Here is a 16421-nt window from a genome sequence, read left to right on the forward strand (position 1 = left end):
AAAAAAAAAAAAAAACAAAGATTTAACCTTTCATTTAAAGCATGCACGACCACTTCCAGCTCAAAACACATCTTTCATGTGACAAAACCTAGACCTCCCCAAAAAAAACTACATTAAAATCACACACATTCCCGACAGCTTCAAAGACACCCTTTTAAAACTTCCTTCTTTTTCACTCTTCCAAGATACTATAAATCTTAGATGGGGAACGGCCTCGAGGAACTTGAGCTGAAACCCGTCGTCGAACCGGTGCCCGAGAGGCTTACTGTCGATGCCATGTTGCAGAAGTATTGCGGCGAGTTCGGCCCGTGGCAGTTGAAAAATTTCTTCTTGAGCAATTTGAGTTGTACCCTTGAGGCATTTCATACTATGGTTATGATCTTCGCCGACCGGGACATGGCGTGGCGGTGTTTGGATCACTCCGGCTGCAATGCGGCGGAGAAAGATGTTTGTAGGCTTGAACCTGGGTCATGGGAGTGGGTTGGCGGCCGTGGAAGCTCGACGGTGGTGGAGTGGGGTTTGGTTTGTGGTAACAAGTATAAAGTTGGTTTGGCTCAAGCCATTTTCTTCGTTGGATGCACTTTAGGTCTCTCTAAAACATTGTATATAGTAGGCTCGGTTTAAATTATATCTGTCTAATACGTTCGTAAACTTTCATATTTTTTGTTTGTTGTGTTCGTGAACGTTAAAATTTGATCATCAACTTTGAAATTAATACTGAGTTTAAATTATATCTGTTTAATATGTTCGTGAACTTTCATATTTTTTATTTATCGTGTTCGTGAACGTTAGCTTTGATCCACAGGAGCAGGAATCTTTGGGCATCTCTCAGACTCGAGCTTTGGAAGAAAACGGTCACTGATTTTAGTATGCATCCTAAACACCATTTTTGGCTGCTTAACAGCTCTCTCACCCTCTTATTGGATCTACGTCCTCCTCCGGCTATTGACCGGAGTTAGCACAGCCGGCAATGCCCTTTGCGCTTTTGTTCTTTCGACGGAGCCCATTGGTCCGACGAGACGCTGCACAGCAGCAATGTCTACGTGCTACTTCTTCTCCGGTGGCATTGCATTACTCTCCGGCATTGCCTACATCTTCCAATCATGGCGTAAACTCTATATCGTCTCTTCAATTCCTTCGCTCTTTTACCTTATCCTTGTCGTCCCGTTCCTCTCCGAGTCTCCGCGGTGGTTTCTAGTGAGAGGGAAGTTCGACAAGGCCATGAAAGCTCTAACCATCATAGCAAACACCAACAAAAAACACATCCCAGAAGGAGTCGTTCTCTCACTCGACACAAAAAACAGTCAAACAAATAACAACAGCAACAACAACAAGAGTATTATTGACATAATGCGTTCACCCACCACTCGAATGCGGCTTATCATTGGAGTAGGAGTGAATTTCATGAACGCAGTGGTGTATTACGGGTTGAGTTTAAACGTCGTGAACTTGAAGACAAATCTCTACGTCAACGTTCTTCTAAACGCCGTCGTGGAGATGCCAGCGTTCGCGGTCACGGCAGCGTTGTTAGGGAAGATGGGGAGGAGAGGGGTGGGGATTTGGACGTTATGGTTTAGTGGGGTGTTTTGTTTGATGGGAAGTATGATAAAGAGCAATAGTGAAGGGAAATGGAGAGTGTTGAAGGTGGCTTGTGGGCTATTAGGGCTATCAGGGATGGCAGGGAACTACAACCTGTTGGGGCTGTATGTGGCGGAGCTTTTTCCGACGGTGGTGAGGAATGTGGCCTTGGGCTGTGCTTCACAAGCCACACAAATGGGAGCCATTTTGGCACCTTTTGTGGTGGTTATGGGGGGAAGGTGGCCATTTCTTGTGTTTGGAGTGTGTGGAATTGTGGGTGGAATGCTTGTGTTTTTTCTGCCTGAGACTCTTAATAGACCTTTCTATGATACTTTGGCTGGTTTGGAGGATGGAGAGAATACTAATATTGCTTCGGCTCCCTCCAACAATGTTGTTCGGGTGAGTTCAAGTAATGTTTGACCTATTAATGTCTCCGGTTCTTGTTTCAGATATAGTATAATCAACGATGGGAAGGTTAAGAAAATAGATAAATCAACGTAAAATTTTTGACCTGGAACAATAATATAATCAAGATAAAACATCGTAAGAGAGTGATAATGTTGTACTAGTTCACCAATGTAGGCTATAACTTGTTAATGCTTGACTATCAATGCAAGTTCCACTTAAATGTAAAGGAAAAAAGGTTTACAAATCACTCGTGAAAACACATGCAAACTATTGTTGCCTACAAACGTTGGGTTAAATTTGTAGAAAGAAGACTCAATGTCACAAGTGCACTCTTGTGTCAGTAGGACAATCATGATTGTGCTGACAAACAAGTTAGCCATATAGAAGTTGTATTATGCAGACAACCTTAACATATGATCAAGCCTCGAATCAGGTATGAAGAAATGTTTTAGAACATGTGAGTAAGAAAGTCCGTTGAAAACAGTTTGAAAGAAACCAATATTATAAGCTAAAAGTGAATAAGCAACAACAATGATTTTGATAGTATAAAATCCGAGTAAGAAGAATTGACAACTAGTCACATCCCACCATGTTATATTATAGCCTTGGTGGGTGTAGACATAATTTTGGTGACCGATCATACATCATCATATTGCCATAATAAGAATAATAAATGCATATCTAACGTGAAACATGAAAATAAGCAAAGAGGATTTGAAATTAGCATGCAAACATCAACTACATGTCTTGAAGTGCATTAGTACTTAAGGTATTATTAATGAACCATCAAAGCAACGTAAGAACTAACTTCAAGACAACATCAAACAATGGCGGCTGATCATCAACAAGAATGCAGAGCAAAGTATATTAGCGAACATATATTTATAATAACTATGACTGAATGTGTTCAAAAATAGGTCATACATGGTACGTATAAAATGCACAGTCTCAGTTTAAATAAACTCATCAGATACCTGCGGCTAATCTCCAGTTCCGCATAACAAAAAGGTTCACTCACTGCAATGGAAGAGAAGAACCACCCTCTAAGAAAGAACTTGAATCATGTAAAACAATGTTGGGTGCCGTTTTGCAGACCAAACTAGTTTAATGGATGGGCAAGCACCCTCCATTGCAGAAGTTTACGAGAGTCATTACCGGCCATATGGAGGGACTGCATTGTGCTCGGGAGGCGGTCTCGGCCTTGCGTACTCGGCAAAAATAACCCAACCATCCAGGAACTGGATAACATTAAGAGGGAAGACAAATAGAAATTCGTCATTATTCTATTGTAAATAAACAAATTGCAACATGTGTTCAAAAGCTACCATCAACCTGGTTTCACAAGTCCTATTTCCAAGCATTCTAATTTCTTTAGTTTATCAGAGTAGATGTTTGACTGGACATCAAGGAGGTATGGAATCAAATCAATTGGAACGGTTAATAACAGGAATGTTCTGCTAAAATGTCAAAAATTATGCTGATGCAAAACACGGGTCACTGTCAAAAATTATGCTGATGCAAAACACGGGTCACTGCTAGCAGATATTGTCCTCATTCGGCTTTCCCTTCCGGACTTCCCCTCAAGGTTTTAAAACTCAACTATTAGGGAGAGGTTTCCACACCCTTACAAGGAATGCTTCGTTCTCCTCTCCAACCGGTGTGAGATCTCACAATCCACTCCTCGCTGGCACACTGCCCGATGTCTGGCTTTGATACCATTTGCAACAGTCCAAGCCCACCGCTAGCAGATATTGTCCTCTTTGGACTTTCTCTTCCACACTTTCCCTCAAGGTTTCAAAATGCGTCTGTTAGAAAGATGTTTCCACACCCTTATAAGGAATGCTTCGTTCCTCTCTCCAACTAATGTGGGAGTTTGATATATATATAGTTTGACAAAGTGGATTTAAAAGAAACTAGATTATTAATTGTTCAACAACAATCATTTGGCATTGCCAAAGTCTGCTCTTTCAAGAGCTTTTGCCTATCAAAGATTTATTAACCATTTAGCCATACATTGGCAATAGTTGTAAAAATTGATGATAATAGTAATAATAATGTTTCCAAGCTTGGGCAGCTAAGCTAAACTTAAACATCTCGTCTTTCCAACATTAAAGAAAAACATTTTAATCCTCTTAGGCTTCAATGAACATATAGTGGTCGTATTTTAATTTAATCTTCTAAAGAGAAAATAGAATATTATAAAAAAACATTTAAACATCCATCATTATGCAAAGATAAAAAGAATAAAAAAAATCAGCCTAGATGCAAAATAACAAGCTACTCTCACCACCATGCTGCTCGAATGGCAAAGGATTCAAATTATAGAAGAGAAGCATGTATTATAATAATGCCACGTTTGAAAGAATTACATCAAGCAGACACCATTGCACATGAGAAATTGAAGTAAAATTCTCAGCACAAACCAGGTAAATAAAGATTCAAGGTTTCAAAGCATGTATCATAATCAAATCAGAGTGCTGTAAGATGTAATATGTTCTCTATGCAGCCTGCCAATCAAATACTACAATGCTATCTTGTACGCATTTGTGGATTACAATACACAACATATTCAGGAATCTTGTATTTATTTGTGTGATATGTTGATTAACACAATGAAGGCATATTCTAATAACTCACCTTGCCATCCATGCCCTCTATGCCTTTAGCCGCATCCTCCAAAGTGGCATATTTAACAAAACCGAATCCCTTAGAATATCCAGTCACTCGATCAGTCACGACTCTTGCTGTAAACAGAAGGGAAAACCAAAGGTAAAAAATGGCAATTCTTCAGACTAAAGCACCAATCAAACATAAGGAAAGACAAAGAACAGACCATGAACAACTTCCCCAAACTTTGCAAAGGCTTCATTAAGTTTTTCAGTAGTAGTGCGTTTACTGAGGCCTGAAAGACGACAAAAGAACAACATCAAAAATAGAATTCCCGACCAACGCCGAATAGAAAAAAAAAATCGGCGGGAATGAAACCATAAAACACAATATCATTAGCAGAGTCACGACTAGAAATGAAACGATTAACAAAACGCATAAACGCGACAAATTAATGGTTTCCAAAGCAAATAAACGAAAGGCAACTAGATTAAGAAAGAATGAGTTACCGGAGACGAAAAGGTTAGTACTAGGCTCAGGCTGCTCACGCTGCTGAGCCGACGGAGGAAGCGGCGGAGGAATAAAACTGGAAGTTGAAGCACTGGAGAACAGCCGGCCAGAAACAAAGGCATTCGTGTTGGGCGGCGTCGGTTTCTCGCAATCATGAATAGCCTGCAAGAATATCGGTAGAGTACGAGCTGAAGTACCTGTAATGAGCCGTCTCAAACTCCGAGGTGCCGCCGCCGCCGCCGATCTGAGAGCCATGGCCTTGGGGTTTAAGCTACTAAACCCTTTCTAGAATGGGAAGAAAAATCTAGACAGGAAAAGCAGAGTTTTTGGGCGAATGGGGACTCTGCTTTAACGCAGAGGAAGAGGGTATTAGCTGAAATTACCGAAATATCCTGGCCTTTAGCAAAACGATTTTATTGTTGAAGGGTAAATGTGTCTTTCTGTATCGTTAGTAGGGCACAGAATTGAGGCCCATGTAGCTGTTTTATATGGGCCTATGGTTGTAACGACCGGCCCAATAAGTATTCCTCGGTGTAATATTTGTTTGACGAAATTTAGGGTTTAAATCCCAAACTTGTAATTACTCGACCGCTATCGGTGAGTGGTGACTATGTTTCACATCTATAGCTTCGATCATAATTTTATATAATAGTATACGACTTCTTTCTATTGATATTTCAACTTGAACAGTCGCATTAATAAGATTTAATACGAAATTATGAATTTGTTCGAAAATTGAAAATATTTTACAATAAGTCCACCCATAATAGATATTGTGTACTTTTGCTGGTTACATAACCTCACAATTTCAAAACGCGACTATTAGGGAGAAGTTTCCACGCCCATGTAAAAAAAGTTTCGTTCCCCTGTTCAACAACCATGTGAGATTATAAAAAATGTCCCTCCAACCAATGTGAGATCCAACGTCATTCACCCTCTTGGAGAACCAGCGTCCTTGTGACACACCTGGCACACCGCCCGATATCTGACTCTGATATCATTGTTCAGCCCGCTAGTAGGCATTGTTTACCTTGACCGTTACATCTCGCCATTAGCCTCACCATTAGGCATTGTTCAACCCGCTAGTAGGCCTCACCATTAGGCATTGTTCAATCCGCTAGTAGGCATTGTTCACCTTGACCGTTACATATCGCTATCAGCCTCACCGTTCTAAAACACGTCTAATAAAAAGAAGTAAAACATGTCTAATAGGAAGAAGTTTTTACACACTTAATAATAATATTTCATTTTCCTCCACCGATATAGAATCTTAGAATACCATACAAACATAAATTTTTCGAAACCCGCACAAAAACTAGATCGTGATGTTTTAAATTTGTAGTCTCAATTACACCCTAAACAAACATGAACACCAATTATCACGAAATACATCTCGACCCGAACAAATCCTATTATCATCAATCAATTGAGTTGAAAGCATTGGTGTAGAAAAACATGAAAATAATTAAAATTTTGATCAAATTTCATTGTTCATCTCTTCATCTTCTCCATCCATGCACTAACATTTAATGGTGATCTAATATTATTTCCAAACTCCCTTGAAGCTCAGATCTTTTAACAGATATTCAAATTCATGGTAGCAACAAGAAACAAGGGAGAGAGGGAATATGTTCAAAAAGGATCTTGTAACAAAACTCAAACAAAAACTCCTAAATATGGTCTTCAACATAATGCGAAACAGATCAAACATAATGGAAGGGGCTAAGTATTAAGCAAAATAAGCTTAAAACAGAATGAGTCGCTCTAAGAACCTTTGTCGGACTTAGCAGCAGTAGCAGCAGCCTGTCCACGGAGACGACCGGTTCTTCTCGCAGCAATGAGACCAACCTTTTGACCAGGCGGGGCATCACGACGAACGGTACTGGCGTGACCAATGTGTTGATGGTTACCACCACCATGGGGATGTTCAACTGGGTTCATAGCAACACCACGAACCTTGGGCCAGCTGTTTCGCTTCACGCGGAATTTGTGGTATGCATTACCTGCCTTGAGAAGAGGCTTCTCTGTTCTTCCTCCTCCAGCAACCTGACCGATCATAGCACGGCACCCGCTTGGTACAATCTTCTTGGCTCCAGATGGTAGCTTGATCCTGCAAAGTACAGAGTTTTGAGATGAAGGCAGAGTAGGAATCGAGTCGAATCAAGTAGAAAACTCTCACACTAGGTACATAATTCAGTGTCAATTCATAAACAAAACTGTAGTTCACTAGAAATATCTAATCTCTTTGAGCTTTTTCCCTGTTTTTCATCTCACTAATATGATAGAACATATCATCTATGCTCACTCCAATGAGAACACTCCTCATGTGCCTTCTTGAGAGATATGAATACACACTGGCCACAGCTAGCAAATCACTAAGCAAGTAAACATATATATGGAGTGTTTTAATCGAGCAAGTACAGGTTTTATCGTTAGTGTTGATGTTCATGTTCATGAGAAAAGAGGAAAAATCACCGAGGCAAAAGAATTATAACAATGATAGAAAACCACATAAGATTATTGGGAGTTTGGAAATGCTCATTTAGGAACAATTGGCAACATGAATTAGTTGCAAAAGAATGACACTATGAACTCCAAAAGGCTAAAAGTATTACAACCACATAACACTTTCAAACACTACTCCCTTAAAAATCATCATATTCCACACAAAGTACTTCATGGCGTTAATAAGAAAATCCCCACATATCAATCCGATTATTTCTTGTCAATTTGAGCACAAATGGAACTTCAAGTAAACGGAAAATCTTACGATGGAAAATCAAAATAAATGTTCAATGAAATCTGTAACCAAACCACAAAAGGTATGTTCAAATCAAACCCTTTTGTTCGATTCAGGTCAAGCTTCATTTAACGAATTATAGCACAAACATCCCATGTATAATAGCAAAGAAAGTCAAGCAAAATACGCAACCATACTCAAACAAGCCAAGAACAAATCCATAAATTCTTCAACAGACATGCTTCGATTCAGAAAAACAAAAATAAAGTTAACAAATCCAAGTTTACCTGCTAGTATCATTATCCGGGTTGTGGCTAATAACAATAGCATAATCACCAGAGCACCTAGCGAACACGCCACGGTCACCCACATGGTGCTCCACATTACAAACCACAGCACCTTCAGGAATGGCTCTGATGGGAAGCACATTCCCGACAACGAGATTAGCCTTCTTCCCACAGTAAACAAACTGACCAGTGTACATACCCTCAGCGGCAATGAAAAGTTCCTTCTGGTGCTTGTAACGGAACGGGTGTCGGAAGGTGACACGAGCCAACGGCGCACCTCTGCCGGGATCGTGGATGATTTCGCTGATCACACCTTTCAGGTACCCATTTCGCTCGCCGAAATCGAGGGACCTGAAACGGGCAGGACCCTTCCGGTGGTGGGTGTGAGATCGGAAGACCGATCCAGCTCCCTTACGTTGTGCTCTGATCACACGACCCATTGGAGGATGGGAATTAGGGCTTCGGGGATAAGGGGGGGAGGGGAAGGGGATGAGGGGCGCAGACGATGGAATGATAAATAGGAAGAGGATTAGGGTTTTTAGAAGAGAAAGGGAAGAGGGCTGATGGGTTGCCCTAGATTGGGTGTTTGGATACAGGTCCAGAATTATAAGTTATTTCCATTTAGGCCCAACAAATTTTGTAATTTATTAAAAGTCCCAAAAATATTTACGGTTTTACATTTTTTTCTTTAAATGAGGCCCCTTTTTGCAAAAAATATTGATTTGTATTTTTTTTTTTCTGATTATTTATTTATCTTGATTTTATTTCATTTTTTTAATTTTTTTTTTCAATTATTTATGTTTATTATTGTTTCTCTTTTTAAGTATTCTTATAAATTATTTTTATAAATCATTCGTTTTAAAATAATTATTAATATTTAATATTGAATAGTGACTTTTGCATCAACTTAAATGTCGAATAATATAAAATTAAATCCAAATTTAATTAAATTATTTTAATAATTTGATTTAATAAAAATTAGTTGGAGAGAAGAATACAGTGTGGGCTAGAATTTTTACAGAGCCTGTGTAACGGGTTAAAAGACAGTATTGCTAGTGGTGGGCTAGAATTTTTACAAATGGTTTCAAAGCCAGGCATTAAGTAGTGTGGGGTGAATTGTGAGATCCCATGTCGGTTAGATAGAGAATGTGGAACCGTGAGATCCCATGTCGATTAGATAGGGGATGTGGAAACCGTGAGATCCCATGTCGGTTAGATAGGGGATGTGGAAACCGTGATCCCATGTCGGTTAGATAGGGGATGTGGAAACCGTGAGATCCCATGTCGGTTAGATAGGGGATGTGGAAACCGTGATCCCATGTCGGTTAGATAGGGGATGTGGAAACCGTGATCCCATGTCGGTTAGATAGGGGATGTGGAAACCGTGATCCCATGTCGGTTAGATAGGGGATGTGGAAACCGTGATCCCATGTCGGTTAGATAGGGGATGTGGAAACCGTGAGATCCCATGTCGGTTAGATAGGGGATGTGGAAACCGTGAGATCCCATGTCGGTTAGATAGGGGATGTGGAAACCGTGAGATCCCATGTCGGTTAGATAGGGGATGTGGAAACCGTGATCCCATGTCGGTTAGATAGGGGATGTGGAAACCGTGATCCCATGTCGGTTAGATAGGGGATGTGGAAACCGTGATCCCATGTCGGTTAGATAGGGGATGTGGAAACCGTGATCCCATGTCGGTTAGATAGGGGATGTGGAAACCGTGATCCCATGTCGGTTAGATAGGGGATGTGGAAACCGTGATCCCATGTCGGTTAGATAGGGGATGTGGAAACCGTGATCCCATGTCGGTTAGATAGGGGATGTGGAAACCGTGAGATCCCATGTCGGTTAGATAGGGGATGTGGAAACCGTGATCCCATGTCGGTTAGATAGGGGATGTGGAAACCGTGATCCCATGTCGGTTAGATAGGGGATGTGGAAACCGTGATCCCATGTCGGTTAGATAGGGGATGTGGAAACCGTGAGATCCCATGTCGGTTAGATAGGGGATGTGGAAACCGTGAGATCCCATGTCGGTTAGATAGGGGATGTGGAAACCGTGAGATCCCATGTCGGTTAGATAGGGGATGTGGAAACCGTGAGATCCCATGTCGGTTAGATAGGGGATGTGGAAACCGTGAGATCCCATGTCGGTTAGATAGGGGATGTGGAAACCGTGAGATCCCATGTCGGTTAGATAGGGGATGTGGAAACCGTGATCCCATGTCGGTTAGATAGGGGATGTGGAAACCGTGATCCCATGTCGGTTAGATAGGGGATGTGGAAACCGTGAGATCCCATGTCGGTTAGATAGGGGATGTGGAAACCGTGAGATCCCATGTCGGTTAGTGGGTGTGAAAACCTTTTCCTAGTAGACATGTTTATAAGAGTGTGGAAACATTTTCCTATTAGACATGTTTTATAAAAATTGTGAGGATGACAACTAACGGGCTAAAACGGGCAATATATGCTAGCAGTGGACTAGGCTGTTACATTATGTTTTTCGTTGGTCTAGTTTCAATGGCATGCAACGATGGTAAAGATCAGAGTAAGTTTTGGTTGTAACTTCCTTTGGGGGCCAACATCATCGCTGACACACCACTCGTTGCCTAACTCTGATACTATTTGTAAGAGCTAAAACCCGCCAATGGATATTATCACTTTCCCATATAGGCTTCTCCGCAGCGTCAAATAAGGAGAGGTTTCCACCCCTTTATAGAAAAATGTTTTGTTCACTTCCACGTATTATATTTTCATATACATTACACCGAATAAAACTCCCCTTGCATGTAAAAAGTCCAGCAAATACCATAAAGAAAAGCGCAATAGCCAAATATTTACAACCATTCCTATCATCATGTAAGCAATCCAGTAATACGTCTCATATCAATAGAACAGAATAAGAGATTCGAAGACCGAAACGTCGACAAATTTATCGAAAAGAACATCATATCGACGTCTAATTCCGCTTCATAACCAGTAAGGCGATGACGAGAACAACCAGTCCCATAATTGATGATCCCATGGCTATCTCTGTAGTAAAGAATCCAGAGGCTGCTTTGTCATTTCCTGAAACTTCAGATCCTCCAAATATTTTCTGAAGAAAACTGGATGCATTAGCTAGCATGTCATCAATTGAAGTCGTAATATATTCTAACGTCTCGTCAAAGACGTTTCTCGACTCCTCGGCATGGTTCACAATTGGTGCCTCTTCTTCAAGCTCCTCAGATAGTTCTTCGTGATACTCGAGTACCTTGTCTGCAACGAGTATAATCGTGCCATTAGAGACGAGAAAAGCATGCTTACAGAGCTATTGTAGACTAAGTCTTACTGGTCTGATGGGATTGCAAGAAGCTCTTAAGCGCTTCATTGCCCAACATTGCATTCCAGACATTGGGGTCAGAGGCTATTGAGGCAACAACAGTCTGAATAGGAAAAAAACAGTACTCATTTAAGTGTCCAAACTGTATCAAACTTGAATTTCTTCGAAATAACACGTTGAAAGTCTTGCAAAAGAAAAAAAAGATCGTAGGGTCAAAAATTAAGATTTTAAACAATGTTATTCATATGAAAAACGGGTGTGGCAGAGACAACAACAAAAACTGTAATAGCTCAGGTTCACCGCTAGCAGATATTGTTTTCCTTGGGCTTTCCCTTTCGGGCTTCCCCTCAAAGTTTTTAAAACGTGTCTGCTAGGGAGAGGTTTCCACACCCCTATAAAGGGTGTTTCGTTCTCATCTCCAACCGATGTAGTATCTCACAAAGGGGATAGCCACATATGCGTTCCAATTAGTATGTTATTTTCAACATTACAATGTCTATGAGATCCCACGTCGAATGGGGAGGAGATCGAAACACCCTTAAGGGTGTGGAAACTTTTCCCTAGCAGACGTGTTTTAAAAACCTCGAGGGAAAGCCCGAAAGGGAAAGCCCAAAGAGGGCAATATTTGCTAGTGGTGGACCTGGGTCGTTACAAAAACACAAGTCTCTATTGTATCAATCTACCCTTGTTTAATTCATGTTGAAGCATATACTCGGAGGAGGAGGGCGGACGATTTCAAAGTGGACTCCTATTCATTAGATAGAGAAGATTGCCAAGATTTCGTGATCCACTGTCAAAATCATTTCTCCTAATTCAAGGGGCATTCTCAACCTTATGCCTTGAAGAGGACTTAAACCTCTAGCAAGAACTTCTTGACATTAGCCTAAGAAATTAATATTGATACTAGAAGAGCAGTAGTTTGATTACCTGAGCTTCAGCACTTTCCTTGAGCAGCCTAAATGCTTGAATTGCATGCTGAGGCACTGAAGTCTGCGGCTGTGAACTTACCTCAATGGATAAACAAGACTCGGATTCTGGCTTACTGTATGAACAGACAATCAGATTTGATCCACCAGATTCTGGTGAAGAAGACAAGTATACCCTGAAAAAATCAACCAAAAACATCAAGGAGAATAGAGAATGCCACCCCAGAACATGGTTTTGATTCAGGGTGGCAATAGGTGGCCAGGAGCTGCTTGAAATTAGAGCAAAGATTACAAACTAAGCTCGAAAAATAGCACATTAAAGCTGTGAGATCCCACATTGGTCAGGGAGGAAAACGAAACATTCTTTATAAGGGTGTGAAAATCTCTCTCTAAGAGGCGTATTAAAAATATTGAGGGGAAGCTCGAAAGGGAAACCCAAAGAGGACGATATCTACAAGCAATGGGCTTGGATTGTTACAAATGATGGGCTTGGATTGTTACAAATGGTATTAGAACCAGACACAAGACAATATGCTAGTGAGGAGGCTGAGCCCCAAAGGGGTGGACACGGACAGTGTGATAGTAAGGACGCTGGCCCTAAAGGGGGTGGATTGGGGGTCCCACATCGATTGGAGAAGGGAAAGATTGTCAGCTAGGACGCTGGGTCCCGGGAGAAGTGGATTGTGAGATCTCACATCGGTTGGAGAGGAGAACAAAGCCTTTCTATAAGGAAGTGGAACCTCTTCCTAAGAGATACATTTAAAAAACCATGAGTGGAAGCCCAAACGAGAAGGTTGAGCCTCAAAGTGGGTTTGGACGGTTACAAATGGTATCAGAGCCAGACACCGGGCGATGTGCCTGCGAGGAGGCTAAGCCTCGAAGGGGGGTGGACATGAGGTGGTGTGCCAATAAAGACATCATGCCCCATAGGGGTGGATTTAGGGGTCCTACAGAAGGGAACGAGTGCTAGTGAGGACGCTGGCCCCAAAGAAGGTGGATTATGAGATCTTACATCTCTTATATAAGGGTGTAGAAATCTCTCCTTAACATACCGTTCTAAAAACAACCTAACAGAAAATTCTTCACAAAAGAAACAATATCTACCGGTAGGTAAAATGACAATAGTCTATAACAATGAAAAGACCCAAAACATACTTCATCCTTTGATATATGGAGGGTTATGGTTAATTCTTCGCTTTGTTTTCTTTAACACACAATTACACAAACGATTCACAACCTAATGAAATGGAAACGAGCCAAATCGATACAAAGTTCGGATTAAAGCACAGAGCACAGAGCAGAACCATTCATTAATCGATTCAAACAAAACTCAAGCGAATAGAAATTCAAGTCATACCTATCCAAAGCCTCCTTCACCTCTGCTGCAGCTTCCTTCGCCTCTTCAAAACTAGGAACCGTCCCAAACACAATCCTCGGCTCAGGTCCAGCGGCGTCCACGGCCAAATCGTCCTCAAAATTGGCGAATTCCCAGTCATCTATCTCCCGAATCGGTTTCTGCACAACGTCTACCTCGGTGCCGGCAGTGGCCTTCGCCGACGGCACTCGAGAAGACGATCCGACGGAAACCGACGATGGCCTCGACGCGCTGCGAAGCAATTGCCCAAACTGAGGCACCATCGGTGATCCTCGGAAACCGGCGTTAACAACTCCGGCTCCGGCCATCTTCGCCGCCGCCCTGACGAATTCTCCTCCTCCCATGGTGGTGAAACGATTTCCTGAAACTACAACGAGAGAATCGAAGAGCCTTTGCTTATTGTTAAATTGGAGGAATAATAAAGTGGTTCGCGCTTTAGTATAAACCCCACCAATCCAATTTCGCCACGTCATACAAAGCAGTTAATAAAAGCGCTTCCTTCTGGGCTTCCACGTCACACGATTTCCTGAAACTATTTTTGTAAAATTGGAGGAATAATAAAGTGCTTCGCGCTCTATTATAAACCCACCAATAAAATTTCGCCACGTCATACAAAGCAGTTAAATAACAGCCCGCAAATATATATATATATATAGACACACACATATTAAACAAAATAAAAAATAATTTTTTATTTTTATGTAAAAATAAAAATGTATTAAATTGAAGAGGATATATAATATTTTATTTCAAGTCGTTGAAGTTGGAGAGGAAGGTAATTTACCGAAGTGGTTACTATGCACTCGGTTGCATACGATCTAATCCACTCCACAATATTTGACACTAAGCAACACGTGGCAACCGCTGAAACTAGGTCAAATCTAATTTAGTCCCAATATTTTGGGTCATCCGCAGAATTTCCTATTCATTTTAATTATTTTTTAAAATCCAATTTTCCACGTGGAAGAGTGTTTCAGTCATATGGGCCGGCCCATTTAGTTGGTGGATCAGATGTCGGCCCTTTTAAAATATTATTTTGGTATTCTTATTTCGATTCTCAACATAATATTAATTAAAACTCCAAATTAATAAAAATAATTATAAAATTTTCATAAATAAATTAATTAAGACGGTTTATATTATTGCTTTATTCAACTAAAAATTAATTAAATTAAATTAAATTTCTCTCAAAATCTTATCAAAATAATGATTTAAAACTAAATATAATATGGAAAGTTGGAATTAAATTTCAAATTAATTAATTATTCTATAAAAATAATGAATTTTATACTAAATAGGGAAATAATATACTATAAATTTATTAAGTAAGCATTTTTTAATAATAAAAAGAAGCCTTAAGCCTTAAGGTTGGAAGGTGAAGAAAGGTCAACGAAAAACGACGTCGTTTTACTTTCTTTAAATGAGAGAGAGAGAGGCTGTTGGGTCCCACAAAAATGAATATGTTTTGCATGGATAGGTGATGATTCACATTAATCAAAGGCCCCATTCGTCATCATTAAATACCAAATCAATTATTTTCCCGACTTACTTAATATTTCAGTACAGCCTCGAACATAATTTATTAGGTAAGACATTTGTTATCGTTTTAAACGTCTAGAGTTGAATCTATATAATATAGAGGTCAAATTCGTAATATTAGAAAAATTAGGAGTAAGAACGTGAAGGTTCGTGAGGTCTGACTTCAAATTGAGACATGCCCTGTATTACCTTATTTGAAATCAAAAGTTCAAATCTCGATACTACGAGGACTGAATTGAAATTTTACATTTACAGGGACTAAATTGAAATTGTGTCTAACTATACGGACCAAATTTATAATCAAACTATTAATTTATCAATATAGTTGTTAACGAAGTTCACGACCCCTAGGCCTTCTACTTCCATGCGGCATTGCTCTGTCAGGCTTTCGCCCATTGTGGAAAATTTCCCATTGCTGCCCCCCCGGTAGGAATCTAGGCCGTGTCTCAGTCTCAGTCCCAGTGTGACTGATCATCCTTTCGGACCAGCTACTGATCATCACCTTGGTAAGCTATTGTCTCACCAACTAGCTAATCAGACGCGAGCCCCTCCTTGAGTGGATTCATCCTTTTGCTCCTCAGTGTACGGGGTATTAGCAGCCGTTTCCAGCTGTTGTTCCCCTCCCTAGGGCAGGTTCTTACGCGTTACTCACCTGTCAGCCACTGAAATCACCACTTCCTGTCCGACTTGCATGTGTTAAGCATGCCGCTAGTATTCATCCTCAGCCAAGTTCGAACCCAGCAAAATTATAATATTAATAAAAAATAATAGTAACACGAACATTTGTTTTACGAACATATATATTTTTCAAAAATTGTTTTTGAATTGTTCGATACAAAATGCTATAAATTTATTGTTTTTTTCAATAAACTAAATTATGTATAATATATTATAAATTGTGTGATATTATAAAATTAGTAATATACCCCATTTATAACATAAAATAAATTATAAATTAATTTATAATTTTAAATTATTACCAAACATATATTTAAAATATTAAATCTAACTCTATTTTATAATAAATTTATTTTTTAAAATTTATTTATCCATGTAATTTCACATTTATATTTAATTACACTATAATTTAGCTAATTTATTTCAATTCAATATTAAAATAAAGAGA

General features: G+C 40.0%; 4 protein-coding genes across 5 annotated transcripts; 1 reads left to right on the forward strand and 3 right to left on the reverse strand.

Moving 5' to 3' along the window:
* Positions 1–8: 8 nt before the first annotated feature.
* On the forward strand, positions 9–2053 carry LOC111443425 (organic cation/carnitine transporter 4-like). Its single transcript, XM_023081235.1, has 2 exons — positions 9–586; positions 806–2053. Exons 1-2 carry the CDS (start codon positions 202–204, stop codon positions 1996–1998), a joined length of 1578 nt encoding a protein of 525 aa, XP_022937003.1. The 5' UTR covers positions 9–201; the 3' UTR covers positions 1999–2053.
* Positions 2054–2794: 741 nt separating this feature from the next.
* Positions 2795–5421, reverse strand: LOC111443707 (organelle RRM domain-containing protein 2, mitochondrial-like). 2 transcript variants are annotated; one of them, XR_002710553.1, is made up of 5 exons: positions 5103–5421; positions 4820–4888; positions 4624–4730; positions 2988–3224; positions 2795–2923 (listed from the first exon to the last, which is right to left on the reverse strand). XR_002710553.1 is itself a non-coding variant. In XM_023081639.1 (4 exons), the coding sequence occupies exons 1-4, from the start codon at positions 5356–5358 to the stop codon at positions 3138–3140; spliced, it is 519 nt and encodes a 172-aa protein (XP_022937407.1). In that variant the 5' UTR covers positions 5359–5421; the 3' UTR covers positions 2795–3137. The 2 variants fall into 2 exon arrangements, 1 of the variants encoding a protein (XP_022937407.1); XM_023081639.1 differs by having other exon boundaries at positions 2795–3224.
* Positions 5422–6628: 1207 nt separating this feature from the next.
* On the reverse strand, positions 6629–8637 carry LOC111443194 (60S ribosomal protein L8-1-like). Its single transcript, XM_023080903.1, has 2 exons — positions 8131–8637; positions 6629–7213 (listed from the first exon to the last, which is right to left on the reverse strand). Exons 1-2 carry the CDS (start codon positions 8568–8570, stop codon positions 6868–6870), a joined length of 786 nt encoding a protein of 261 aa, XP_022936671.1. The 5' UTR covers positions 8571–8637; the 3' UTR covers positions 6629–6867.
* A 2279-nt stretch (positions 8638–10916) lies between these two features.
* LOC111443193 lies at positions 10917–14148 on the reverse strand. Its single transcript, XM_023080902.1, has 4 exons — positions 13739–14148; positions 12383–12557; positions 11465–11558; positions 10917–11391 (listed from the first exon to the last, which is right to left on the reverse strand). The coding sequence occupies exons 1-4, from the start codon at positions 14098–14100 to the stop codon at positions 11093–11095; spliced, it is 930 nt and encodes a 309-aa protein (XP_022936670.1). The 5' UTR covers positions 14101–14148; the 3' UTR covers positions 10917–11092.
* Between the last annotated feature and the right edge of the window lie 2273 nt (positions 14149–16421).

This window comes from Cucurbita moschata, unplaced genomic scaffold, assembly GCF_002738365.1.
Source record: "Cucurbita moschata cultivar Rifu unplaced genomic scaffold, Cmos_1.0 Cmo_Scf00005, whole genome shotgun sequence".
NCBI classification, from domain to species: Eukaryota; Viridiplantae; Streptophyta; class Magnoliopsida; order Cucurbitales; family Cucurbitaceae; genus Cucurbita; species Cucurbita moschata.